Source organism: Equus caballus, chromosome 26 (genome assembly GCF_041296265.1).
Source record: "Equus caballus isolate H_3958 breed thoroughbred chromosome 26, TB-T2T, whole genome shotgun sequence".
NCBI classification, from domain to species: Eukaryota; Metazoa; Chordata; class Mammalia; order Perissodactyla; family Equidae; genus Equus; species Equus caballus.
In genome coordinates, this window is record NC_091709.1 from 15263684 (window position 1) to 15290913 (window position 27230).

The window sequence follows — 27230 nt, forward strand, 5'->3', positions numbered from 1 at the left end:
ATAATTTTTCCTTTTTGAATGAATTTCATCAAACAAATGAAGTAAATTATTAGTAGTTTTTGGTTTTTCTATGAGATTATTCCTTTAAACATCATGGTTCCTAAGAGAGAGATTTATAATTTTAATTCAAACTCTCAGCAAACGATGTATAACAATTAAGGAAAGCATTATATACATTGTTCTTAAATGTATATTTCTCTAATATTTTAGCTGGGAAGTTTTAAGATTCCTTCTGTCAAACATAAGATGGTGGTTGGAAGAATATGGCTTTGATGGGTTTCGTTTTGATGGTGTTACATCCATGCTCTATCATCACCATGGAATTGGTAGGTAGCCTGATGTGTTACAGACATAACTAATGATTTTATTTTGTTTTTTACTGGAAGATTATAACCAAGTTTGGGGTTCAGTTACAGAAGCTGCAATGACTGTTATTGTTGGCTTGGATTTCATTAGTTATGATGCGTATTGCTTTTCTCTAGTCACTTCTGATTTTTTTTGGCAAGAGGTTGGGTATAAGTACATTGTATAAGCAAATGAAAGACAATGATTCTCCTTGAAATATATCTACTTAATAATATGCTATCCTTAGTATGTAGCTTTCTTTTAAAAACGTTTTTTAAGGAAAGTATTTATTGCAGCATACTCAGCCTGTGAACGTGACAGCATTTGCAATGAAAAATAAATAACAAAAAGAATAAATGAGAACATTTGTGAACATGTGGGTTCCTTTGCATATTAAACATTGAAGAAAGTATGTATATTTTAAATATAGATGTACTCAGTTAAAATTAAATTGTAAATTAATTTGTAATTAAAATATTGATCAGAGATCTTTAGTTTAAAAATTGTACAAAGAAGTAGGATCACAGAATCCTAATCCCTCAATAGATCACATGGCGAACAGTTATTATTTTTTAATGACCAAATATTTACCAGCAACAGCCACTCCAAAAAAGGGACTTTAGGCTGTAAATCTGGAAAAGTGGCTGCCAAGAAAGAAGCTTTATTCAAAGCATGCTGCTATCTGTTTCTGGCCCTGGTGCTGCCCCCGTGAAGTGTTCCTAGGAAAGAAGTTGAATCTATAAAACATGACAGGTTTGAAGCATATTCTCCAGTTTGGAGAGAAGCTGACTTAGGGGATGAAAAAGGCAAGCGTGGCCAAATTCCGGAAAGATCCTCTTCTAGATTAAAACTCCTACACGCCCCTGTAGAAACTCCCTCTGCTGAGGGCTGGGTATTTTCCTAGGAATTTTGGAATTGGGGAAATGAACTGAAGTCCATGGATATAGGATATACTTTTTATGGGTAGAGAGCCCATGAAATGGTAAAGAAACACACTCTGAGTTACTTAACATGTTTTCCCCCTTTGAAATGAGAGGGAAAAAACCGAAACTAAAATTGCAAAAGAACACATAATATATCAGAAAAAAATTGAGATAAAGCAATTAACATCAAGACACAGAGTGTTTAATTTATAAAATTCAGTGATAAAGAAAAGTTCATCAGGTGACATTTAGCAAGAAAAAGCAATTTACCTGCATGGATGAAAAAAGGGCTGGACTCATATGAACTACTCCATTGCCATCAGCAATGTCTACAAAATCCTTAGGGAAACAAAGTGTCACTCAAGAATTTGATAGTTGAATTGCCATAGAGTTATAAATTTGAAAGAGCCTGTGGAATAAAATGTCCATAATTATACATGAAAATATCTTTCAGTGATGGAATCCAGCAAACTGAAAAAAGTGAGTCAAAATAAAGAATTTAGATAAAGGGAAGCAGAGGAAAAATAGGTAGGTGTTGAGCAGTAATTTGATTTAATTAAAAATAAGAGCAGACAACTGAAGGAATAGAAAGTAAACAGTATAACCCAGTAAGTGAAATATGCCATAAGCAGCCCAGATTAGGTGGTGGAGGAAGGGGAGGTGGAAGGAGGTAGGAGAATGTTAAAATCTTTTTGTCATAGGAAATCCATATTGGATAAATGGAAGCCCATATTAAAATTCTATAAACATTATGTCTTAATTTTATGATGTTTTTCATATTTGCTTTTCTTTATGTCACAGGTCCCTAATAGGAGCTAGCTAACATTAACATCTCTTGATGTGACAAAAAAAATATCTAAAAGTTGAAATTTGGAATTCTCTTCAGTATCGTTTCATTTTATTTTTCTGCTGTAAAATTCAGTTAAAGTTAAATTAAAATTTTAAATCAAGTGTTTTTGTTTGTTTGCTTTTGTGAAACAAAAATTGAATTGTAGTATTGTCCGAACTCTGGAAGTTGATGTGGAGTACTTTTCTAAGTTGATCATAGATTTGCTGATGGTAACGTTGTGTGGTATCGAGACTCGTTACACTTTCCTATGATAACAGAACTGATATCAACAAACTAGTTGGTGGGGGCATTTGTGCAGAGTTAAGACTTGCGTGTTAACATAATGCATCCATGTTGATTTTCCTTTCTCTAGGTGCAAGCTTTTCAGGTGATTACCATGAATATTTTGGACTCCAAGTAGATGAAGACGCCTTGACTTATCTCATGCTGGCCAATCATTTGGTTCACACGTTGTATCCGGATTCTATCACAATAGCTGAGGTAAAGCCATAATGATCTCTGCCCTCTGACCCCCTTTAATGGAGAGCGTTGGTCAGCACACACTATTTGAATAATCAGTCTCACGTTATCAATAATTGCGTAACTGAAATTGTTCCCTGACTGTAGTGCAGCTGCCTTGTGTAGGCAGCATATCCTTTAGAATTCAGTTCTCCTATTAGCAGATAGTGTACGCTAATTACTTATCATTCCATTGTTGAGAAAATGCCAGTGGTTAGAAAGTGAAATATCCTAATCAGTGGACAGGTTCTTCACCATGAGACCTTCAGCAGAGAAAAGAATTGAATATTAATGTGCGCCTGTCTATTTATTTACTTATCTTTTCTTTCCTGGTTTAGTCGTTAGAGTGGTATGGATGGCTGCCCGCACGCTTCTCTGCAGCCTCTCTGCTTCTGATGCGCTTACCTTTCTTGTTTACGTACCTGCTCTCCAGCTGCCAAATGTTCACTAGTTATTCATGAGTACTGAAGGTTCCTGATTAACTGTCCCAAAGCTGCAATGTAATGATAGAATTCGGTATATACATAATTGACAATTCCCCTCTTGGTGATAAATGTGATAAATTAAGAAGTTTGTTAAATGCCTATGCTAATTTAGATTTAATAGTAAAATCCCTTTGGTTTTCTGAGTTTTCTAACTAAGAATTATTATTAAAATTGGATTTAGTATGTTAAAACTGTTCTATACGAAGTGTTGTGGTTAGCATATAAAAATAGTAAGACTATTGCTAGAAGACTCAGAGTTAAGGTGTATTCTCACATTGTTGGCATTAAGTTCATTGAAATGAATGCAGAGGTGACAGTCTCCTTCCTGTGGTGTTTTTTATGTGTACAGGCTTTTTTCTGTCCATCATTTCTCAAAACCCCAAACTCCAGCTAGGTGGTATGATTCCCTCGTTTATCTCTGGATAGAGACCAGTTACTCTCTTTAGGCCTCTTTCCTTCTAAATATCTTCTAGGAATAGAAATAGAGCGATGGACCCTAAATTCCTGCAATAAATTCTTATATAGAATTTTTAAAAATCCACAATTATAATACCCTTTTGATACCCTGTATTATTTCACATGCTCTCCCTTCCTGCATGTGGTCATAGCTTATAAGTCTTGCTAATACTTTATGTGCTGAATATCGTTTAACATCAATCAGAGTGTATTTCAAACTTTTAGTTTGTCTTTTATATATTTTAATTTTATCTGTCAAACATCAAAAAAGTTAATTAGTTTGCCAGTTATATTTATGGCAATTCAAAGCAGAGACATTATGTTTCAAATTACTACAAACAATTAATGACAGCACAAATCAAAAGTGGGTACTGAAGAAAAAGCAGCAATTATTTAATTGATGAAACTTAAAATTGTTACATTGATCTTTCCGTTCATTTCAAGTAGAATAGTTTCATCATCTAGGGAGCTCTTGTCTGATTATCAGTGTTTCTACCAATGAAACTTTGAGACTTTAGCCGACTTTGTGTTACTTGGTTTTAGATTTTTTTTTTTAACAAGATGTGTCTTCAATTTATTCTACTTAAATTGAAAACTACTTCAATTTCAATACATCACTTTTCTGTCTAGTGGGAGTCACTTCAAAATGTGGAATTGATCCTCATGAACTTTTTTTTTAAGAAAGAAATGTGGTGGGTCAGCTCCATGGCCAAGTGATTAAGTTCGCGTGCTCTGCTGCGGCGGCCCAGGGTTCAGATCCTGGGCGCGGACATGGTACCGCTCTTCAGGCCATGTTGAGGCGGCGTCCCACATCCCACAACTAGAAGGACCTGCAACTAAGATATACAACTATGTACAGGGGGTTGGGGAAGATAAAGCAGAAAAAAAAAAAAAAAGATTGGCAACAGTTGTTAGCCCAGGTGCCAATCTTTAAAAAAAAGAGAAAGCAATGTGGTATAATAAATAAGTAATATAATTTATATAAAGTCCTACAGTAGAAATTTGAATTTATTTATAAAGACAGTTATTAAATTTAAAGCCTTTTTTTCTAGAATATATCGACCATTCCACATTATTATATTTTTTATATTAATTAAAGACATTTTTAATTGAGGTTCTCCCCCCACTCCAGAATAGTCATAAGTAATCTTTAAATATTAAAGAACTAAAACTATTTCAACTTCCTTTGAAACACATATGATTATTTTACTGTACTGTGTTGGTATCAACTTGTTTATATTTGAACTATATTTATGCTAGTGACCTTTATGTTAATCTGTTTTTTAGTTTTAGATTTTAAAAGGGTAGTCAATAACTCTCCATTTTCTAAAGAAAGCTGCAAATATCTCATATTCATTAAAGGGGCAGCTTTCTAGGATTCAGATTTAGGAGTCAAGACCAGTTGGTGTCCAAATATTTTTCTTAGATTTTATTTCCTATCAAACTATTTCCTAAAACTACCATTAGACCAAATATAGAATACACCTTATTATTTTCTTGAAAAAAATTATCTTGATTCTTAATTTTTTTTTTTTTTGAGGAAGATTAGCCCTGAGCTAACATCTGCTGCCAGTCCTCCTCTTTTTACTGAGGAAGACTGGCCCTGAGCTAACATCCATGCCCATCTTCCTCTACTTTATACATGGGACGCCTACCACAGCATGGCTTGTCAAGCAGTGCCATGTCTGGACCCGAGATCCGAACTGGTGAACCCCGGGCCGCAGAAGCAGAACCTTCGAACTTAACTGCTGCGCCACTGGGCTGGCCCCTTATCTTGATTTTTAATACCAGCCTATCACCAGTCTTATGAAAACTCTTCTAGGAAGGCATTGTATCTGTAATTCAAGTGTGTAACATAGGTGCCTGATATTTAATACATATTCAGTCAGTGTTTATAAGGAATTGAACTGAATTCCTATCATATCTGTGAAAATGTGACATATTTTGATAAGTATAACTTCTTTTAAAGTGGATTCTTTTAACCATTCATTCTTTTTCACTTTTTTAAATTTCTTTTTTCACTTTTGTAAACTATAAAGTACTATATAGAAATAAGATATCATTGAGAAATATTTTGTTTTCTTATGGATGTGTTTCACCATATTCTCGTATTTAACTGTACCTCTCTGCCATTAGAAAGCAATGAATTCTTTTGGAAGTCCAGGGAGGTCATCTCTTTCTTTTTTTCCAGCTTTTTTGGGGAAAGAGTTTGGGGATGATCTTACGGAAGAGGAAGCGTGTGCGTTAGGTCGCAGAGAGCTCAGGGTATGTGATAATCTTTTACAGGAAATAAGGATAATAATCCAAGGAAGAGCTTGGGCAATGACACGCATAGAAAAGCTTGTGACAACCACAGGGAGGAGTAACTATCTCAAAGCTGATGATGTTTTTAATACTTGAAATAGTGGAAATAATGGTGGAAAGATGTAGGTCTCTCCATTGCACTTTCTCTTTCCTTCAGTTAACGATAATAACCACTACATCACATTGTCATTTCATGACAGTAAGTGTGTGCATGTTTATTCAGGTTCTAGTTTATCAATCCTGCAGGTCAAATACTATGTGTTGTTTATCTTTAAATCCTTGAAAGCATCTTCATTCATCCACTTAGCAAATACTTATTGAGTTCTTGCTTTGTGCCGGGTCCTCTTCACTACTCTAGACTCCTGGCGTGTATCAGGGAACGACAGCAACAGCAACAAAACGCCTGCCTCATGAGTCTTACATTCTAATAGCAAGTGAGGCATCAGAGAGTAAATTATATCATCAATGCTGAAAGTATGATTGTTGAATTTAAGCGACGGAGTTTAAGTTTTCAGTTGTCGGCTGTTGAAAGCTATTGACGCGCAGTAATAGGAACAGACTCACAAGATGTTAATTTGGCAGCAGTGGGTGTGAAAAGAAACTGGACATGGGGGGGTTCCATTTGGAAATAAAATGGTCCAAGCAAGCAAAATGAAGATTAAGTAAGATAGTGGCTGTAGAAATGGAGCGAAGGGAAAGGATTTATTTGAAACATTGTGGAGTTAGAATTGCTAGTACTTGGCTCATATTTTGCTGCAGTTTTTACAATAATGTATTTTGTTACAGTGGGGTCCTTATACCAATTTTCTTTTTTTACTTACCTGTTTGATTGTTTTTTTATTTGATTATCATAACCTAGTGGTGGCATGACAGAGTAGAAAGACACTGTCGAAAGGCCCGACATCTGAATCCTGGCTCTGCCTTTGAGAAGCATATATCTTTAGAGAGCCCTACACCTCAATAAGCCCTGGCTTCTGTATCTTCTAAATGAGGAGATCCGCGAGATGACCTCAGAGCCCCTTTGCAAGCATAACTGACTGTAGTGAATGCCATCTGTTGCTTCACTCTTAATGTACTAACTCTATTTTCCGTTTCGTTGGAAGCTAAGTGCTCACCAAGTACACTCCATGTCAGTGCTGTATACAGAGGGAACAGGTATAACAGATATATGCCACATGTATTTTTGTGTTTTATGAAAGCAACAGCTAGTAAAAAGTGTTCATACAGTAGCCCAAATATAAGTCTAAGAAACTATGTTTTAGGAGCCAGCCCAGTGGCTTAGTGGTTAAGTTCATGTGCCCTGCTTCGGTGGCCCAGGGCTCATGGGTTCGGATTCCGGGCACAGACCTACACACTTCTCATCAAGCCACTCTGTGGCAGCATCCCACATACAAAATAGAGGACGATTGACACAGATGTTAGCTCAGCAACAATCTTTCTCAAGCAAAAAGAGGAAGATTGGCAACATATGTTAGCCCAGGGCCAATCCCTCACCACAAAAAAAGAAACTATGCTTTAGCAGTGATAGGTTTACTATTTTGTGTTCTCTGTGTGATACCAAGGAAAAGAGAAAAATAACTTTGCGAGATCAAAGTTGTCCTGCAGTTTACAGGAGATTACACATAATCTTATTAGGAAATGAGATATGCTATCACAATTTTATCTACTTTCACAGTTATGTTCCAAAATGCTCCAAAAACACGTGCCCCTATTTATTGTTTTTCTTTATTGGCTCTGACTTTGCTGTCAGAAGGCTATTTAGTAAACCTTTGAGCAGCGCGAGCTGATGATGCTGATGTACTTTGTCTTAGGATGTCTCAGGAATGCCGGCTCTGTGTTCTCCGATTTCCCAGGGAGGGGGTGGCTTTGACTATAGATTAGCCATGGCAATTCCGGACAAATGGATCCAGGTAAGATTATATGTAATTATTTTTTCCTGTGGATATATGTATTATGTTGGTTTATTTATTATTTCTTTGATTTATTTCTTAGTTGTGCTCATTAGTTACAGGTATTATAATTGAAGTATTAAATTCTCTCATTAGTGTGTTGATTCTTGTGCTTTTTAATAAGGTGCTTCTCAAACCTCTAAAAGTTCTTATTTAAAGTATTCATACATGCATTATTCAGGCAAGGGCAAAATATGATTAATATAATGTTAGCTGTGTAAATGGAATTTTGCATTAACAATGCAATTATGTGAAATCTTTAGTGCTCTATATTTAAAACACATTAAAGTTCATCAAAGCATCCATTTCTGCCTGCAAATCATCAATTAATGTAGAAGTTACTCCATAATTCGCACTACTTGCTTCTTAGGATGGTTTTTCTTCGACAGATTTCGATTCACCCATTCCTTCATTCAGCATTTAAAAGTCCTTGCCATGTGTCAGGCACTAGGAATGAATAATTGTACATCATTTCTAATAGAATTTTTTTAAATTTAGTAACAGTTCAAGTTTGGATTATGTTTTGTTTCATTTAATGTTTACCTAAAAGACTGAAGTTGTTACATAGACTTAGATTTGATAGAGCACATTTTTGAGTGGCCAAGTCTTTAATCAAATGCTGAATATGTGTAAGGAGTCAGATATGCATCGAATAATCCCAGCTTTCTGACGAGCTCTTGAGTACAGAAGTGAGCTGGTGCCTTGAGATCACAATGGTAGATGTGCTTAACTTGGCGTGAAAAACCATAGAGCCTGCTCCGAAGGAAGTGGTGACTGCAGTCATCTCTTACCTGTCTTCCGACCCGCCCAGGCAATTTGTGCAGTGCACAGCCGTGACGTGACGTTAGACCTCTACCAACACAACTTCCACTTCTCCAGTTCTAATGGTTCTTCAAACATTGTCAGGTCAAAAGGCAGGTGTTTTACAATGAAGGTTAGACTTAGAAGTCAAGCAAACAAACAAATGAGTTTTCTAGCTTTAATACCTGGGAAAGTTACTTTATATTTGTTATTTAAAAAAAAATGCTGTGGACTTGAAGTTTCTCACCTTACTTTAAGGTTCTTTATCCACCCACCATCTCTTACTATTTCTATCTTTCTAGTCTTCCAGGCAGACTTTTTCCCCTCACAAGTGCCAAATGCTTCTTTTTTAACAGCCTGCTGAAAAGTCTTCACCAGTCTTTGTGCAGATTCAAGAATATTTCTAGTTGTACCAACCTTCAGTTATTTTCCAGTCAATCATAGATCACACTGGGATGTTCCCTTCTCTGAGTAATGATGGCAGTTTCTTTTTAAATCTTTAACTTACTAAACATTTTAGTACTTTGTGTGCTCAAGGTACTGTACTATGCAGTACATCATACCCATGTCCTGTGTTTAGGGTACGAACATCCTGTCCTCTCGGATTGTAAATTCTCTGAAGGCAGATGTCATCTTCTTCTGTGTTTTTTTTCTTTTCTTTTCTTTTCTTTTTGTTTTTTTTGCTGAGGAAGATTCTCCCTGAGCTAACATCTGCTGCCAATCTTCCTCTTTTTATGCTTGAGGAAGATTAACCCTGAGCTGACATCTGTGCCAGTCCCCCTCTGTTTTTTATATGTGGGTTGCCACCACAGCATGGCTGACAAGTGGTGTAGGTCTGTGCCCAGGGTCGGAACCTGTGAATCCCGGGCTGCCAAAGTGGAGTGGATGGAACTTTAACCATCGGCCACATGGCTGGCCCTCGTCATCTTCTGTTTTATATAATTATTTAAAAATATTTTTGCATCGCCAAAGTGAGGCCTTTAGTTAGTAAGACTAGACAGAGTTAAAGTAATATTTAAAAAAAAACTAAGACAGGATTTTCCCCTACTTTTGTAAGTTGTGCATTTAAAAACATAATTCCATAAATGACTGTCATTCCCTCCAATGCCAATAAAACACAAAAGTGTATTAATCCAAATGACAGCTGTACCCAGAATGTACATGGCATGCATCGTTATCTACTCACAGGGTGTGAGTTAGATTGGAATGCTGGATTTCATTCATGTTTTTCTTGTTCAAAAGCAAATTATTTACCATTTTCTACTTGTAGTCAAAATCAATAGTTTGGCATATCATATTAGTTTAATCATTTACTGAACAAATATTTGACTATCTAAAATATGCCTAATTTACTGTGTCTCCTTTTGTTTTTTTGTCATTTTTATTATCTAATAACTGAAATGTTCATGTAAAGATGATGTAAATGTTTAATTGAATTCATTCATTTATCCATTAATTCCACCAAATATGTATTGTGTACCTAGTACTTTTTTATTATATATAGTTTTTAATTAAACTTTTTATATTAAGCTAATTGTAGATTCACATACAATTGTAAGAAATAATACAGTGAGATCTGGTGTCCTCTTAACCAGTGTTCCCCAAAGGTGACAGCTTGCAAAACTGTAGTACAAGATCACAGCCAGGGTGCTGACCTTGGGACAGTCAAGATACAGAACACTTTCATCACCATGAGGTTCCCTCTTGTTGCCCTTACAACCACACCTACTTCCCTCCTGCTCCCATCACTCCTTAACTTTGGCAGCCACTAATCTGATCTCCATTTCTATAAATTTGTTTCAAGAATGTTATATAAATGGAATCATACAGTATGCAATCTTTCAGGATTGCCATTTTTCACTCAGCAGAATTCTCTGGAGAGTCATCCAGGTTGCTGCGTGTATTAGTACTGCGTTCCTATTTATTGCTGAATAATATTCCGTGGTGTAGATACACCCCAGTTTGTTTAATCACTTGCCCCTTAAAAGACATTCGAGTTGTGGGGCTGGCCCCCTGGCCGAGTGGTTAAGTTCGCACGCTCCGCTGCAGGCGGCCCGGTGTTTTGTCAGTTCAAATCCTGGGCGCGCACATGGCACCGCTCATCGAGCCACGCTGAGGTGGCATCCCACATGCCACAACTAGAAGGACCCACAACTAAAAATGTACAACTATGTACCGGGGGGCTTTGGGGAGAAAAAGGAAAAAAATAAAACCTTTAAAAAGAAAAAAAAGACATTCGAGTTGTTTCCAGGTGCTGCCATAAACATTTGCCTACAGGTTTTTGTATGACCCTAAGTTTTCCTTACTCTAGGATAAATGCCCAAAGGTGCAGTTACTGAGTAGTAGTTGGATGTTTAATTGTTTAAGAAAGCGCCAAACTATTTTCCAGAGTGGCCTATACCATTTTACATTCCCACCAGCAACATTGGAGAGATCCGGGTTCTGTACATCCTTGCACAATAGCATTTGCTGTTGTCACTGCTTTTTACTTTAGTCATTCTAATAGGTTATAGAGATATCTTACTGTGGTTTTAATTTACATTTTCTTAATGGCTTATGACAGTGAACATCTTTTCATGGCCTGTTTGCCTTCTGTTTATCCTCTTCGGTGAAATGTCTGTTCGTGTCTTTTACCCATTTTCTAATTGGATCATTTATTTACTGTGGAGTTTTGAGAGTTCTTTCTATAGTCTAGATTTGAGTTTTCTGTTGGATATGTGGTTGACAGATATTTTCTCCCAGTCTGTTGCTTGTCTTTTTTTTTTTTTTTTAAAGATTTTATTTTTTTTTCCTTTTTCTCCCCAAAGCCCCCCGGTACATAGTTGTATATTCTTCGTTGTGGGTCCTTCTAGTTGTGGCATGCGGGACGCTGCCTCAGCGTGGTTTGATGAGCAGTGCCATGTCCGCGCCCAGGATTCGAGCCAACGAAACACTGGGCTGCCTGCAGCCCCTGTTGCTTGTCTTTTTATCCTCCTCTTGTGGGCTTTCACAGAGCAAAAGTTCTTTGTTTAAGTTTGATGACAGCAATTTATCATTTTTTTCATTTAGAGATCTCTCTTTTGGTAACAAGCCCAAGAATTCTTTGACTCTCCTATATTTTCTATTAAACATTTCGTAGTTTTACCTTTAAATTTAAATCCAAGATCCATTTTGAGTTAAATTTTGTACAGTGTGTAAGACTTACATCAAGGTTCTTTTTCTTTGCCTATGGTAGCCATCTCTGCCAGCATGATTTGTTGAAAAGTCTACCCTCCTTCCATTGGATTGTTTTTGCACGTTTGTCAAAAATTAATCAAGTATATTTGTGTAGGTCTATACATTAGTTTCAAATTGTTGTTGTATCTCATTTCCATAAACTTAGTGGTTGAAAACAACACAAATTTACTATCAAATAGTTCTTGTAGTTCTGTGGGTCACAAATCTGAAATAAGTTTTACTACGCTAAAATCAAGGCTGCATTCCTTCTGGAGGCTTTGTTTCCTTGCCTTTTTTAGCTTCTAAAAGCCACCTATATTCCTTGGCTCGTGGCCCCTTCCTCTATCTTCAAAGCAGTATAGCATCTTCAAATCTCTCTCTTACTTTGTCAACTCATGCCTCCTTTTTAGAAAGATCCCTCTAGTTACATTGCACCCGTCCGGGTAATCCAGGATAATCTTCCCATCTCAATGTCCTTGACTTCATTGCATCTCTGAAGTTCTTTTGCCCTGTAAGGTGACATATTCACAGATTCTGGGCATTAGGATGTGAGCATCTGCGGGTGGCTATTATTCTGCCTAAGCGGTCTGCCCTCTGGTGCCCAATGAGTCACACTGCAGTTATGGGGGATGGCTAAGCACATCTGAATTCCATAGGCAAAAAAAAGTCAGCAAAGGAAGACACAAGCGGGCCCGAGCCCCATTTCTTCTACCAAAATCTGCATTAGTTTTCTATTTCTGTGTAACAAATTATCTCGAATTTATCAACTGAAAACATTACTCAGTTGTTATCTCACGGTTTCTTCAGGGGACATCCATCATGTTGAAGGGTCCCACCCGCACTCTAGGAAAAGGGTTACCCAAAAGAGTGTAATATTCCAGGGAGCAGGAATCCTGGGGGCGTCTTAGATTCCGCCCATCAGAGTGCAGTTGACACCTTGGACAGGGAAATGAGCCCACGCAGAAAGAGTGTGTTGGGTAAAAGAGAAGAGGCTGTTTTCAGGACATAACTCTGAGGAGCCCCAGCTTTTATAGGACAGGCAGAGGAAGAGACTTTGCAGGATGCCTATCCTGGTGAGAAAACAAACCAAAACAAAACAATCAGGAGTTTCGCAGTGGTGGACTAAGAAGGAAAGCATTTCCAACATGTACAGCAAGCGTCTGCCTAAGAAAGAGCCCTTGCTGACCTAAGAGAGCAGCTCTGAGATCCTGGCCACGTCATTGGCATCAAAGAGGCGTTAGAGAGGCAGAACCCAGACTGGAGACTGAGGGACAACTCAAGTGGAGACAAGAATCTGCGGTCTGTTAAGACGATAATTATTTCATGATAATTAGCTTTTAAACTTTGAAATAGTAGCTTTTTTTTATTTATCATTTTTAAAGAATAGAACAAAACATTATTCCTGCTAAATTTTTTTTTCATTCAAACCTAAAAATGTGGCAAGTAGTGTATATCCACTTTGTGAAAGTTACGGAAAGACATCTTGCACCACAACACTTTCCCATGGTCATTAATCAAGAGGCAACAGTTGTTACAGGCAGGTTGTAAAAATCCTAAAGTGCGATGATCAAACCATCTGCTCAGAAGCTCACACACACACACACACACACTACACCACTTTCATTTCAACAGCCTGTATAAAAGCTGATTTCAGTAAAAGTTTAAACAAGGATATCTTTGCGTTATGGGTGCACTTGCATCTGCATGTCAAATAATTTGGATTGATATGATGTCTACCCTCAGATTGGGATTTAAAGTAAGAACAATAATGACTTACTCAAATTGTTTTCTCTCTCGCATCTAGCTAGTTAAGGAGTTTAAAGATGAAGATTGGAACATGGGCAACATAGTGTACACTCTCACAAACAGACGCCACCTTGAAAAGTGCATCGCTTATGCAGAGAGCCATGATCAGGTAAATGAATACGTGTGTAAATTCCTTCTCTCTCTCTTTGTCTTGATTAACATATCTAAATACAAATTTCTATAGTTAATACATTTGACATAACTAATTTTACATAGCTATATATATCTTTATATGAAAGCTCCTCATACTTGAAAAACATTTTTAAATTATTTTGTAGATCTATAAATTCCAGCTTTAAAATGGAGTACCATTTTTACCCTGCCAAACTGTAATTAAAAAATTGTAAATGACAGTTGCAAATGTTATTTTACATGTTTTTCTTTGTTATAATGAGAGACGTGTTGGTGCTGATCCAGGTTTATTTTAATTTCCATTTTAGGTTTTCTCCTAGAGGTTTTCTTTTGTGCCTTTTGACAAGCTTTTGTCATTTTTCCCCTCAGTCACTGGAATTTCCTGCTAATTGCCCACCCTGACCCCTGTCCGTCTCCACTCCAGTCCATCCTCTCTAATGCAGGCGAGGTATTTGCCAAAGAGAAAACTGCTTTTTGTCAACCCAGATCTTTTGATTGAAGCTCATCATTCATGGTTACTCGTGTCCTGGCCCAAGCCAAAGTTTCTGTCTTCATTCTCTGCGCAACCTTCCGAGCGCTGTATTTTCAATACTGTAAAATTCCCAGTCATTCCGGAAGAGGTCGACAGCATTTCAATCTGGTAGTTTCCCCCACATACCTGCAAATGCCGAATTCACCTGAAACTCCTACAAACACCTAATGCCCTGGCTCAGATATCACACTCTGAAGCCGTCTTCCAGTATACAAATAAGAAAAAACAGCTGCCCCATCCTCCACGTTCTCATCGTGATTTAGGCAGAACATTTGTTTCCATTACCTTTTGTGTTTCCAGCCTTAGCACTGTGATTGTTCCCAGTAGTCACTCAATAAACATAAATAAATGAGGAAAAAAGGCCATTTAGTTATTTAAAGCCATATTAATCCTCATAACCATAAATAACATAAAATGTACTCTTTATACCTTAAAAAAGAACTAATAAAAATTTTGAAATTATTTGCAGTATGTGTATTAAGAAAATTGAAGCTCAAACAATAAACTTCTCTGTTATTTCAACAGAAATTGGCCATTTAAGGTAAACAGGTGGTGTTTCATGTGTCTCCTCTAACTATTAAGAAAGTCTAAGCAGGGCTGGCCGGTGGCATAGTGGTTAAGGTCACACTTTCCCCTTCGGCAGCCCAGGATTCACCAGTTTGGATCCCGGATGCTGTGCACACGCATCCCTGTGTCTGTTCCTCTTGTAAGGACACCACTCATTGGATTAGGGCCTCACTCCTATAAGCTCATTTAACCTTGATCACCTCTTTAAAGGCCCCATCTCCAAGTACAGTCACATTAGGAGTTAGGGCTTCAACATAAGTATTAAAATAAGTCAGAAAACGAAGATGCTGTTTTGATAAAGCAAAAAAATTTGAAGTCAAGTAATATAGATGACAATTACCACCTAATCAAGCTCTGGGAATTCTTCTGGCGGAAACTATATTCTGAGCCAGTTCTTTCTTGGCCCTCAGAATGAGGACAAGACCCACAGAATGAGTAGATCATCTTGTAACAGTATTTTTGTTTAAAAGTCATTTAAATCAAAATAGGGATTATAATAGGTTTGTAAGTAAAAATATTTTTCTAAAAGTGAAAATAATTGTAATAGAGTAATGAGATTATGGTTTAATCTCGATTATATGTTTCACTATATATAATTTTTTGTCAGTGAAGAATACTTCACATAAATTAGCTGTTAGTAACCGTGAATAATTTAGATTGTTAAGAAGCCTCTCTTCTGCTACTCAGGGTCTTTCTGAGTTACCTGCTCCATTTATCAATTATTATATTTTCATATAAAACAAACTAATTTTAGATTAAATGACAAGTACAATGAGAAAGCAAATTTTGCATTTAAAAAAAGTTGTCATCCCTCTGCTGAAGGGGAGGAGAGTCCCTTATAATATGTTTATATGTATATTTTATATATAAAATAAATCTACATCTATAAATTACATATACATGTAAGTACATACACATAAGTCTAAATACATATACATATAAATAAGTTTTTAGAAACTCTTCCATTCTTTCAAAACAAAATCATGGTATGCAAACTGTTTTAAAATCTGTTTAGTGTTCTCAACATTGCAATAAATGTTTATTACAATTTCAGAAAATTTAAGCATCTGCTCAGGTACAACCAATATTCAGGTAGCTTCTCATGAGTTTTTCACCAAGCTCTTTTCAAAATGAAAATCAGTCTTGGGGCCGGCCTGGTGCCAGAGCACTTAAGTTCACACACTCTGCTTCAGTGGCCCGGGGTTCGCTGGTTCTGATCCCAGGTACTGACCTTGCACCATTTGTCAAGCCATTCTGTGGTAGGCATCCCACATATAAAGTAGAGGGAGATGGGCACGGATGTTAGCTTAGGGCCAATCTTCCTCAGCAAAAATAGAGGAGGATTGGTGGCAGATGTTAGCTCAGGGCTAATCTTCCTCAAAAAAATAAATAAATAAAATAAAAATCAGTCTTGAAAACAGGTGTGTTGATCTCTAATGTATTTTACCAGCTGACCTTCAGTATAGAAAGTAACTAATGGAAACTACGTGAAATTAATCCTAATGCACACAGTTTTCCACCCTGTGTAATCATGTGTTATTCTCCTGTAGATCACAGCTTCTTAGTAGCTATTCTTTGCATTTATTTCAGTGATTTTTATTTCTGTAGGCACTCGTTGGGGATAAGTCACTGGCATTTTGGTTGATGGACGCCGAAATGTATACCAACATGAGTGTTCTGACCCCTTTTACTCCAGTTATTGATCGTGGAATACAGCTTCACAAAATGATTCGACTCATTACTCACGCACTCGGTGGAGAGGGCTATCTCAATTTCATGGGTAAGTATGAGTGGAACACATATCCAGTCATTTAAAATGCTAACTAATATTACATGTGACATATATAATGTGGAATATTTTGATTTGGCTGTTCAGATTTAAAATAGAAAATTACTTTATTCCTTTAATATACTGTCATGTATAAACTGCAAAAATTAAATTATTCTAGGATTACTGTTATACTAATACATGATGCAAAAATAGTCTAATAGCTGCTATTTTTAATATTATCAACCAATGGGTGAACTATTTTTAGAACTTAGAATTATTATTATTCATTTAATCATTCTGAGTTTATTTTATTACTGCAGTGTTTGCACATTAAACATGAGAAAGATGTAATTGTCATGTCATAACATATTAAGTTAATATTGTTGGTCTTCTTTGAGGTACTTGTCCTCAGTATATTTGTATAATAAATATGAAAACCAAGGTCCAGGATGTTGTGACAGGCAAAAAAGTTATTTATTTTTAAAAAATAGGAAAAATATGAATATTCAAAGGTCCTTGTTGTCTGAAAGATCTTGAATGATACATATAGAAATGAACTAATACAGTTTTTCTGTTCTATTTTGTCAACAACGACCATTTAAACATTTGAGTTTTAGGAGATTTCACCAGCTTTTAGACTAGAGAGAGACAGAAAGACTGGGAAATTCATATGGGAGGCTGACTTATTTTTCTATAATAAAAGCCTTAGAGCTTCAGATTAATTCATTTCTGTCTGGAAGTTTTTATAAAGCATCTCAGATTGGACTTTTAAAAGCCTTTCTTGTCTGCCAACTTGAGGTTAGGAAGCCAAGCCCAAGAGACCGTAGACCAGATTGCACCTGTGTGGCCTTTGCCTGTATTCCTCTCCTCTCAGGATCACCAAAATTGTTAATGTTCCTAACCTGCCAGGAGGTGACCTTCCTGACCTGGAAGACTACACTGTCCAGGCCAAGAGTCAGGCCAGATTTTCAAGGTGGACTCTATAGACATGGTATCCATAAGTAAAATCAGCCTCAGCTCCTTAAAAGCAGCTGGTCCTCCTTGATGCAATGTGCGTCATGCACAAGAATGGCCATTACTGCACAATCTGTTTATGCGATCATATCCTGATAAAAAGGTGGAGTCTGTGAACCTATGTAAATAACTATGCCACCACGCGAAGTAAGGAGAACTGAGGGTTTAGTGAGACATTTTTAAATGTTTTATTTCATTTGCAAAACCGAAGTTTATTAAATTGTTACAGTCTAGATAGCTTGAAAAGAAAAGTGAAAGAGCTTCCTTATATATGTGGAAACTGAAAACAGTTTTCCAAGCAGAGAACCAAAATAAAATAAGACCTCTAAGTTCATGCAGTCAGTCCTATGTCACTAATTCTTGAAGTCTCCTCCATCGGAGAATTCTGGGAATCCTGACTCAGTTTACTGTTTTGGTCTGGAAGTTGAGTAGGCGCTGTCAGCTCAGAAGCCTGTACCAACAAGTCCAGTGTCAGTAGTCTGAAGTACCTAAGTGTCCTTTTCCTGAGACTCTCCTTTGTTGAAGACAGTTCTAGCCTGTAGCGTATAACAGAACCTCCAGGCAAGCATCAGAGTAAAACAAAGCTATATGCAGAGGACAGAGACCTAATGGCCCTAGTTAATTGAATATTGATAACTTTCAAATAAGGCAAGTGTGAGTCTTGGTCAGTATTTTCCCTGAGGGTAAAAACAGCATGGACAGCTAGGACATTAACAAATCTCCAGTAACATCATAAACTTTGTGAAATATTTATATTGCTATCACCTGAACTATATATATTCAGCCTAAGGCAGGCTGAGCATCTGTTCTGTTCTGAAGACTTTTCCCGTGGAACTTTCAATAGTAACACAATAAATAAATGTAATTATTTCTAGCATCTCTTTCTATAAGGTCTGTAAATTGACAATATTGGTGGTTTTGAATATAATTTTGAGATTATTCTTTGATGTAGGACTAAGAGATCTTTTGAATTTTATTCTTGCTTTTGTCCTTGAAACAAATGGCTTCTAATGTTTAACTCCTATATAGTACCTTTTTTAAATCCTTTCTGTCTTGATATCTTATCTACATCAAGCATTTCTCTGCTAATTTTAAAATCGGTAATCTCCAGATGGCTATATAATTTCTGATTATTGATGTTGTTTTATAAAATATAATCTTTCTCCATGAGCTAGGATGACTAAATACTTTTTTTTCCATTTTCTGATCATGTCACTGTCGTACTTAATGGCTTCAATGACTAAGTGTCCTCCAGGTGACCTGTAAGCCTCACGTGAATGGGTCTCCCCAGGGTCTCCCGGTTGATTGCTCTGCTCCAGCCAAGCAAGCCTTCTTTCAGTTCATTGAACATACCAACCCCCTTCCACTCTGAACTCCATACATTTTGTTTTCTCCCCTCTTGGAATCATCCCACTCAAACGCCCCCTCCCTTACCTGACCAATTCCTTTACCTCAATCTCATTTCCTTAGGGAAGCCTTTCCAAAGCTCAAACCACACTGGATTTCCCTGTTATACATTTTTATGTCACTCTCTACTTACCTTTCATGGCACTTGACAAAATTGCACTTGAAAAAATATTAAATACACAACTTCCTTGATAAATTTAAAACTCCATGAGAATAGAGGTCATCTGTATTTTATTCACTCTTATATCTCCAGGAACTAGTAGCAACTAGCATTGTATCTAGCCCATTACAAGGCTGTCACATTTTTCTGAAAAAGGATATCAGATATCTACATATTTAATATATGTGTAGATTTATATATAATATTACCTTGTAATATTTTTAGCAGTAGTTCATTAGCTGCAATCACCAGTTGTAGTTTTAAGCAAAGTAATTTTTTTCAAGTAGCAAGTAAGAAATTAATGTTTTAAAAGATCCATTTAAGAAATTCTTCAAGACTATGGAGCAACTTGATTGTTTCCTCATGTTTTAGGCATTTTTAAACTTGTTAGCTTTCTGGAATTTTATTTTTATTTCCCTCTAGTAGAGAAAGAATGAGTTAAAATAAGTAAGAAAATGACACATTTTTGTCATTTTTCTTTAAAACCTGTTCCCATAAATTCGTTTGTTAGGCATGTAGATATGTGTTCTATTTATCAAAAATCATTAAGATCAATATGGAGTTTCTCAGAATGAAACCAGTTTGGCTGACTTGTTTTGTTTGTTTTTGTCTTATAGACTCCTAATTTTGAGTTTGAAAAAGAATTCTTTCACTCTGGTTAAAGCGAGAAATATTTGCTATGACTTTTTTGATTTCCTAGGCTATTTTAGTTGGTTATGAATAAATACTTTTATATTTCCTGTTCTAGCATATAGTCGTGAAAGACTCAAATATAGAAGAGGAGAGAGCAAGATTATATTTTTATGTCACTGATCATAAGAGAGTTAAAATAATAAATATTAATAAAAGTACATTTATAATGACGTAGCGTTTTATACTTTCTAAAACACTTTCATATGTATCATCTAACTTAATCTTGATATAGATATATTTTTTATAGTATGTCTTAGTTCAAAAGAAACCTGGATGAAAGTTAGCAGAGTACTAAGGTGTGCTAGGTAGATGTTCAAGTCCCATTTTGCTGAGAGGGCAACTTGGAGAAGTAAAGGGACATGCTTGATGTTGTACAGCGGAAAACGACAGCAGCTTGTTGGTTGTCTCTTTCTTCTGATTTCCAATTTGAGAAAATTACCAAAAAAATAATTCTTAGATCAATGTGTAAGTTAGCCGCCAAAGTATAATTGACGAGTATCTTTTAGGGAAAAGGCAGAACTTGGTGGTTACAAAGAGTCTCTGGGTGGGAATCCAAGCTTTCCACTGTGTGACCTCCGTGAGATGCACCGTCACGCTGTGCCTTCGCTCGCTCGGTGGTGAAATGGGGCAGCGCCTGCCTCAGGGCTGTTCTGAGGGTGAAGTGATTTAATGCGTTTATGAGATTCAGAATATCCCCAGGCACGTAGCTCGTAGTTAACTTTTATTTAAATTTAAATTTAGTTTAAAATTAAATTAACGTTATGATTTTTAATATTGTTAGTTATTCCATTAAATATTTGGGTCCTGAGTGCTGATGTTCCAACTCCATCTGAGTGTTTCTTTGGAATCTTTAATATAAAAATTTCTTAAAATGTTTAATTCACTTCCTCCTTAAAACAGCAGTAAGGATAATAATTTTTTGTTAGAAATCAAATGACATTTCCCAGTTGATATTATGTGGTAAATTAAGCCATTTCTGCAGTCAATCTCTCACTAAGAGTAAATATTACTTTTTTTGTCGTTAATTCATAGTGACCTTTACTGAATGTTGCTGCTAAAACACCTTACTTAGCTTTATGTATGAGGAGGTCTGACAATTGCCTCAACTCATTTTTATTTCTAGGATGAGCCAAAATCATATTGATCAGTTAGCATTTATTATGTATCTATTATATGGTGTCTGTGTGTGAGTCTGTGTGAGCACTGGATAAAACTTAATATGTTTTTCTGGCGTACATGTGCACAGAATTTCTACAGACACAGAGAGAGAGAGAGAGAAGGCAGATTGATTTAAATCAGGTTCAATTTGAAAAGTTAGTGTATTTGAGATATACGTCAATTTAAACTACAAATTTAATATATTCATAACACATTCTAGAATGTGTGTTAACACAATTTATAAAATTCTTTCATGCTTCAGACGTTTATGTGTATCTACTATGTACCAAGTATTGCTAAGTGCTGGATATTCCAAGGTGAAAAATAGTTCTTGCCCTCAGGGTCCAAAACCCAAAAGGGAATACCAACAAGCAAGCTGACGAGTGTCCTTATACTGGTACATGCACTAAATGCAGTGACAGAGATGAGCACAGATGTCATGTAAATGTGTAGGAAACTGAGTTAGGAGACTGTTGGTGGAATTTATGAGCTGCTTCAGCCAGACAAACTCAGAATAGAAAGGCACAAGAAAACCATGCAACAAAATCACTGAAAGTCTGAGTAGGACATAGGACTGAAGCAATGGGGAGAGATTAAAGTCGTCTGGGGGTATTAAACTTCAAATAAATGAAAAAACTGGGGCCTAAGGAAATCAATTTAGAGATCATTCACTGACTAGCAAGTTTAATGAAAAAATGTGGTTTTCAGTCACTTTAAATCACTTTAAAATATCATGAACTCTTTAGTAAGAAAGACCTGTCCTTGATGGTTGAATGACTTTATGTTTATTTTTTTCTCTATTTATAATACAACTGAAAGGGTCCAGATTAGAAAAGTAAGATGTGTGATTGTTGATAATCTGTATGGATATGTCTTTGATATTTTTTATAATCATTGATTATTTAAGAATTTTAATGGTTCAAGATAAAAATAAATATAAAATGAAAAACATCTGCTTTACACAAAGGATGACCTCAGTAAATATGTTAAGTGCCTGTAGATAAACTGCTAGAGCAATTCCAAGGAGAAGAAAATGGGGACAAGGATATCTTGTGCCAGTTTTCTGGTGGTTATCTGATTATCATGGGAGTGCTACCCTTTCCTGATCCAGTCAGCTGAGGCAGAGGGAGAAGTCACATGGCTGCATCACGTGACTGGTGGGGAATTGTAAAGAGGTGTGGTCAGGGGCTGGCCTGTGGCCGAGTGGTTAAGTTCACGGGCTCCACTTCAGTGGCCTGGGATGTGCCGGTTGGGATCCTGGGTGCAGACCCACACCCTGCTCATCAAGCCATGCTGCGGCGGCATCCCACAGAGAAGAACTGGAATGACTTATGTAGTGGAGCTTTGGGGAGAAAAAAAAGAGGAAGATTGGCAACAGATGTTAGCTCAGGGCCAATCTTCCTCACCAAAAAGCATTTAAAAAAAGGCATTTAAAAAAAAAAAGAGGTGTGATCAGGCAGGTAAATAGGCTGCTATGTCCAGTGATCACAATACTAGGAAAAAAACACCAATAGTGATACTGCAGTATGAGTTCTATATAATACCAAAATAATGGCATCAGTAGTATTTTTCTATTCAAGACTATTTAGAATTCTAGAAAAAGACACTAAAACTTAATTCATTTAAAATATAAACATCTACGAACTTATTTTAAAATATCAAGTAAAGCATAAATTAAAATCTAAGCATTAAGCACATATCTTGCTGATTTAAAATCTTGGTAAAGTAAAATGCATTTTTAAGAATCAGCTATCCAAACAAAATGGTGAAAATTTAATCGTCAATTTGAAAAGGAAATAATATTATTTAATAGTTTTTTAGATGTGACTTCAAAAATCAGTTGCATTAAAATGTTGTCATCATTGAGTTGCAAGTTGGTTTTTGTAAAAACTTTTCTGGCTTTTCAGAAAGCTTTTTGTAACCCTCTCCTAGACTACACAGTGGTAAGGAGAAAGTTATACTGGACAGCTAAGTCTAAGTATTTTCTTCATTTTCACATAATCAAGTGTCTTATCTAATAACTTTAAGAAAAGTCTTTTTCAACAACTCTTGGGTGTTTTTTTGGTAGAGACTGCAATCTTATTAAGAGCTTTCTGCCAGTTTTGTTTTCAAAGGAAGTTGTTTGGTTTTCCCCCTTGATTTGACTTCACCTTCTTTATTTTCATCATATATAGATAGAGATTCAAATGCAGATGAGCTGAATCACTTTCCATACTGTCTTGTTCATATTCCACTTGTTCAGAGAAGCTTTGAACTAAAGTAAGAATTATTCTTGCAACAGAAGCTTTGCTTTCTTGGTCATCGTTCTCTTCTTCCTCTTGGGGATTACTGTGTTATAGAAGAACATTTTCTAAATGAGTACACCTTCATTCGACTTAAAATTTTAATGCTGCATGTAACTCTCTGGGTATGTCTCAAAACATAAATGATTCAAATTTCTCATTTAAAAAATACTGAACTAGCAGAGTTAAGTCAACAAAACGAGCAATGTTTCACTGCTATAATATAGCACAGTAGTCCAGAAAACTGAAAACTCACGTCGTCGTCATAAAACGTGCACTCCCCATGACATCAGATGTTCATGCACAAACTGAAATGTCAGAAATAATCTAGAATCAATGGGACTCATTGATTTCCTTGCTCATTCATTCATCCAAGTTAAACTCATTGTTTCCATGTCAGTTTCTGGATACAGGTGCAAGTTGGTTTTAAGTGGAGTTATGCGAAGGCGAAGAAGTTCATCCTTGATAGCTTTTATATTCTCAGTGAGGTCATCATTTGAGAGTGGAAGGAGTAAGTGACTTTGAGGAAAAAATAGAAGTACGAAATAGACATCTCCAGGTGTGATAATACTAGAGAACCATAGCAGGATATCTAGGTAATAATGCATGCTCATTTGAGATTTGCAATCAAGACTGTGAGTTGAATCAGCACCTTGGTTTTGTGACTTTTTTCTTAGAAGGCCGTGATTGATAAGGGTTGGAGTTTTGTCAGGCATCTGTCAAAAAGAGGGAAGAGTTTTGAAAGTATTAGAAAATACCTGTTATAATAGAGAACCAATAAATCACTGGTTCTCAAAATTGCACATTGGAATGACCTGGGGAGTTCCAAAGAAAACTAGAAATTGTGATTGAATTGTCTTGGCTGTAGCCTGGGCTTTAGAATTTTTAAAAGATTCACAGATGATTCTTAAGACTAGGAAGCAAAAAGAGAATTCCAGGAGGATGTAAAAGACACAGGAAAGTTCTCTGGTCATAGAATAGAAATCGTAGAGGACCAGCAGGAGGACGTAAGAGAAAGAGAAGGGCAGTTGGGATGGGTTATGGTCTGTGCAGTCCAACAGTCAATGAATGACCAGGAAGCTGGACATTCCATAGCAAAGATGGCGAGCAGGAACGGGGCTGCTCCCGAGTTTTTGTGGCTGCTATTGAGAAGCTTTCTCAAATATATTTTCATCAATAGATAAAATTTACATTGGAAGCCTTCTCTGCTTTTCTTGTATTGTCTTCTCTATTTATAAACAAACTAAAATCATGACAATAGAGAGCAAATTATGTTTTGTTCAGAATGAGTGTCATCTGATACGTGTACGTACATTTTTGCTCCTTTCTTGTTTAGGAATCTCATTACCATGATGTTATTCTGGTTTCTGTAATGAGTGATACCTGTGGAGAAGGAGGCGTAATTACAAACTGACAATTTTCTCTCTCAGCAGTATTATGAAATTTCCATGACTAAATTTGAAGGATTTTCTCAATACGATTATGTTGTATTTTGACATTTGAAATTCTGTGGGACATTCATTAATGAATATATTCCCTTCTCGCTAAAGCCACAGGGAAAGCTGGATGGATTTCGTCCTCAGCGTCAGTCTGCATTTTGTGATGCCCACATTATACTTCAGTGTAAAGTGTGTGTTCTTACTTCAAATCTTCCATCTGTGATTGTTTAGTGTCAAACTTGTAAATTCTTTTTTTCTGATAGATATGAATACAATGAAAATTTAAATGTCTTCCTGCTAAGTGCTGGAATTGAAGCAGTTTATAGGAAGACAAAATACACTCTCCCGAACAGTAGGAGTGCTAATTTTTGGCATTTTCTCTTAGCTTGTTGAGGCAAGTTTACTGAGTGTAACATGACTATAGAAGTCTATAAAACTGAGCTGTGAAAGACAGCAAAATTCTCAATATGAGCAGTTATAAATGGCTTGGAGCCCTGTTAAAATGCTCAGAGACACAAGTAGCATCTATTTTAAATGGTGTAGACTGAAGAGTAATGGCCCTGATTGGATTCACGGCACCCTGATAACCAATTTTAGCCGGCATTTAATGAGAACGTACCACGAGTCTAACGTTGCGCTGTGAATTAAGGAAGTGCTGCTGGAATTGCCTGAGGAGCTTTAAAATCCTGGATCCTTGGCCCACACCAGCCGTTCAGCCAGAGTCGCTGAGCCTGAGGCTCTGGCAGGGGTAGTTTTTAAAAATCTCACCAAGTGATTTTAATTTGTGGAGACACAACACAGAGATCCACTGATGGAGGGAAATGGAAAAATGAGGGTTGGGCCAGAGACAGGTCCAGACTGTGCCAGAATCATGGGCAGCTGATGGAATCGCCTCTCCCTCTCCCCACATAGTTTAAAAACCCTCCTAGGTACTGGAAATGTTCTTTCTGCCAGGTTAATTTTCACAAAAGAGCCTCCACATCCTTGCTGATGATCATAATCGAGGAGAAGGGTCACTTTAGAGAAACTTCATCTTTTCTGATGTAACTTTCTCACTTTTTTCTTTAGCCCACTCATGTGGACCAAATTGAATACGTCACACTTTTTACAAATAGGAAAAGGGGCTACCAGTAATCGGCATGTTGAGAGAAATGAAGAAGCAACTGAACCTAACTGTCTGCCCTTAATTCTTTCTGCGTTGGTCTCGGTAGGATACTTGCATGGTCCCTGCATTTCTTCTCTTGGGATGTGTGTGGATGTCAATGGGTGTCGATGGGTTGTGTTAATGACTCCTCCTGACCTACTCTTCAGCTGGGCTCGCGTCCTACTGAAGTTCCGGAGAAAAAGCAATAGGATGAGACCCATGGCAGCCCTAGTCTTTGTCCATCTAAGCAGGGTCTACTGCTCTCTGGTCTTGCCTCTAAGCCTTTTACACCAGAAAAAGGAACTTTTCTCTTTGATTTGTCTCTATGAAACCCTGTCAGAAAGTGGAGATATTAATTATTACTATTGGTTCAATCATTTCTTTTCATTAGAGAGACTTGTGAGGAAAATAAAATCATTTTCCTTTGCAGGACGTGCTAACCAGTGGAATATTGTCTCTCAAGTGTTATGAATTTTAAACCCAAACCTACCATCTAGGGCATTGAGTTTTCTCTTAGAGAAAGTACATCATCATGTTATCATGAAGAAATAAAGTTCCCAGGCCTGACCCAGTGGCGCAGCGGTTAAGTTTGCGCATTCCCCTTCAGCTGCCCGGGGTTCCCTGGTTCGCATCCTGGGTGCAGACATGGCACTGCTTGGCAAGCCATGCTGTGGCAGGCGTCCCACATATGAAGTAGAGAAAGGGTGGGCATGGATATTAGCTCAGGGCCAGTCTTCCTCAGAAAATAGAGGACGATTGGCAGCAGTTAGCTCAGGGCTAATCTTCCTCAAAAAGAAGAAAGAAAGAAAGTTCCCTTGCATGGGAAAGCACTTGTTTTTCTTTTCATCTCTATCTCCTCAAAGTGAGATAATCACAAATAGGAATTTCAGCTTGGAGGCTGCATAGCAGATTTCCTAATCGAACAAAACAATAAATAGGCCTAGATCTTAGAATAAGTCCCAGTGAAAAGAGCACAATTGTTTCTAAAATTAACATCTGAATTCTTTGCTCTTAGGCTACTACACATACAGAGTGTATATACATAGTACATACACAAAAATGTCTATACTATATATATATTTTATATTTGTATATTTTGTATATTACATAATATACAATTTTATATATACATATACCACTGAATGGGCTCACATAGCCCTGGATTAGAAGCAGATCCATAGTATATAATCCTCTCCAGCTCCATTGGTGAGCTGTGGATGGGTGAGTTTGCAGAATGAAGGCACTGTGTACTTCAACATTATTTAGAAATATAGAAATTTCGTCAAGCCTTCTTTATTACTTTATTACCTTGCATTTTG

At 36.7% G+C, this 27230-nt stretch overlaps 1 protein-coding gene across 1 annotated transcript in view; it reads left to right on the forward strand.

Annotated features, from left to right (window-relative positions):
- Window positions 1-27230, forward strand: part of GBE1 (1,4-alpha-glucan branching enzyme 1) — a 245737-nt gene that overhangs the window by 163754 nt on the left and 54753 nt on the right. Inside the window, 5 exon segments of the mRNA NM_001081940.3 lie at window positions 211-326; window positions 2471-2598; window positions 7673-7771; window positions 13611-13721; window positions 16452-16623. Coding sequence (NP_001075409.1) covers window positions 211-326; window positions 2471-2598; window positions 7673-7771; window positions 13611-13721; window positions 16452-16623 — 626 coding nt within the window.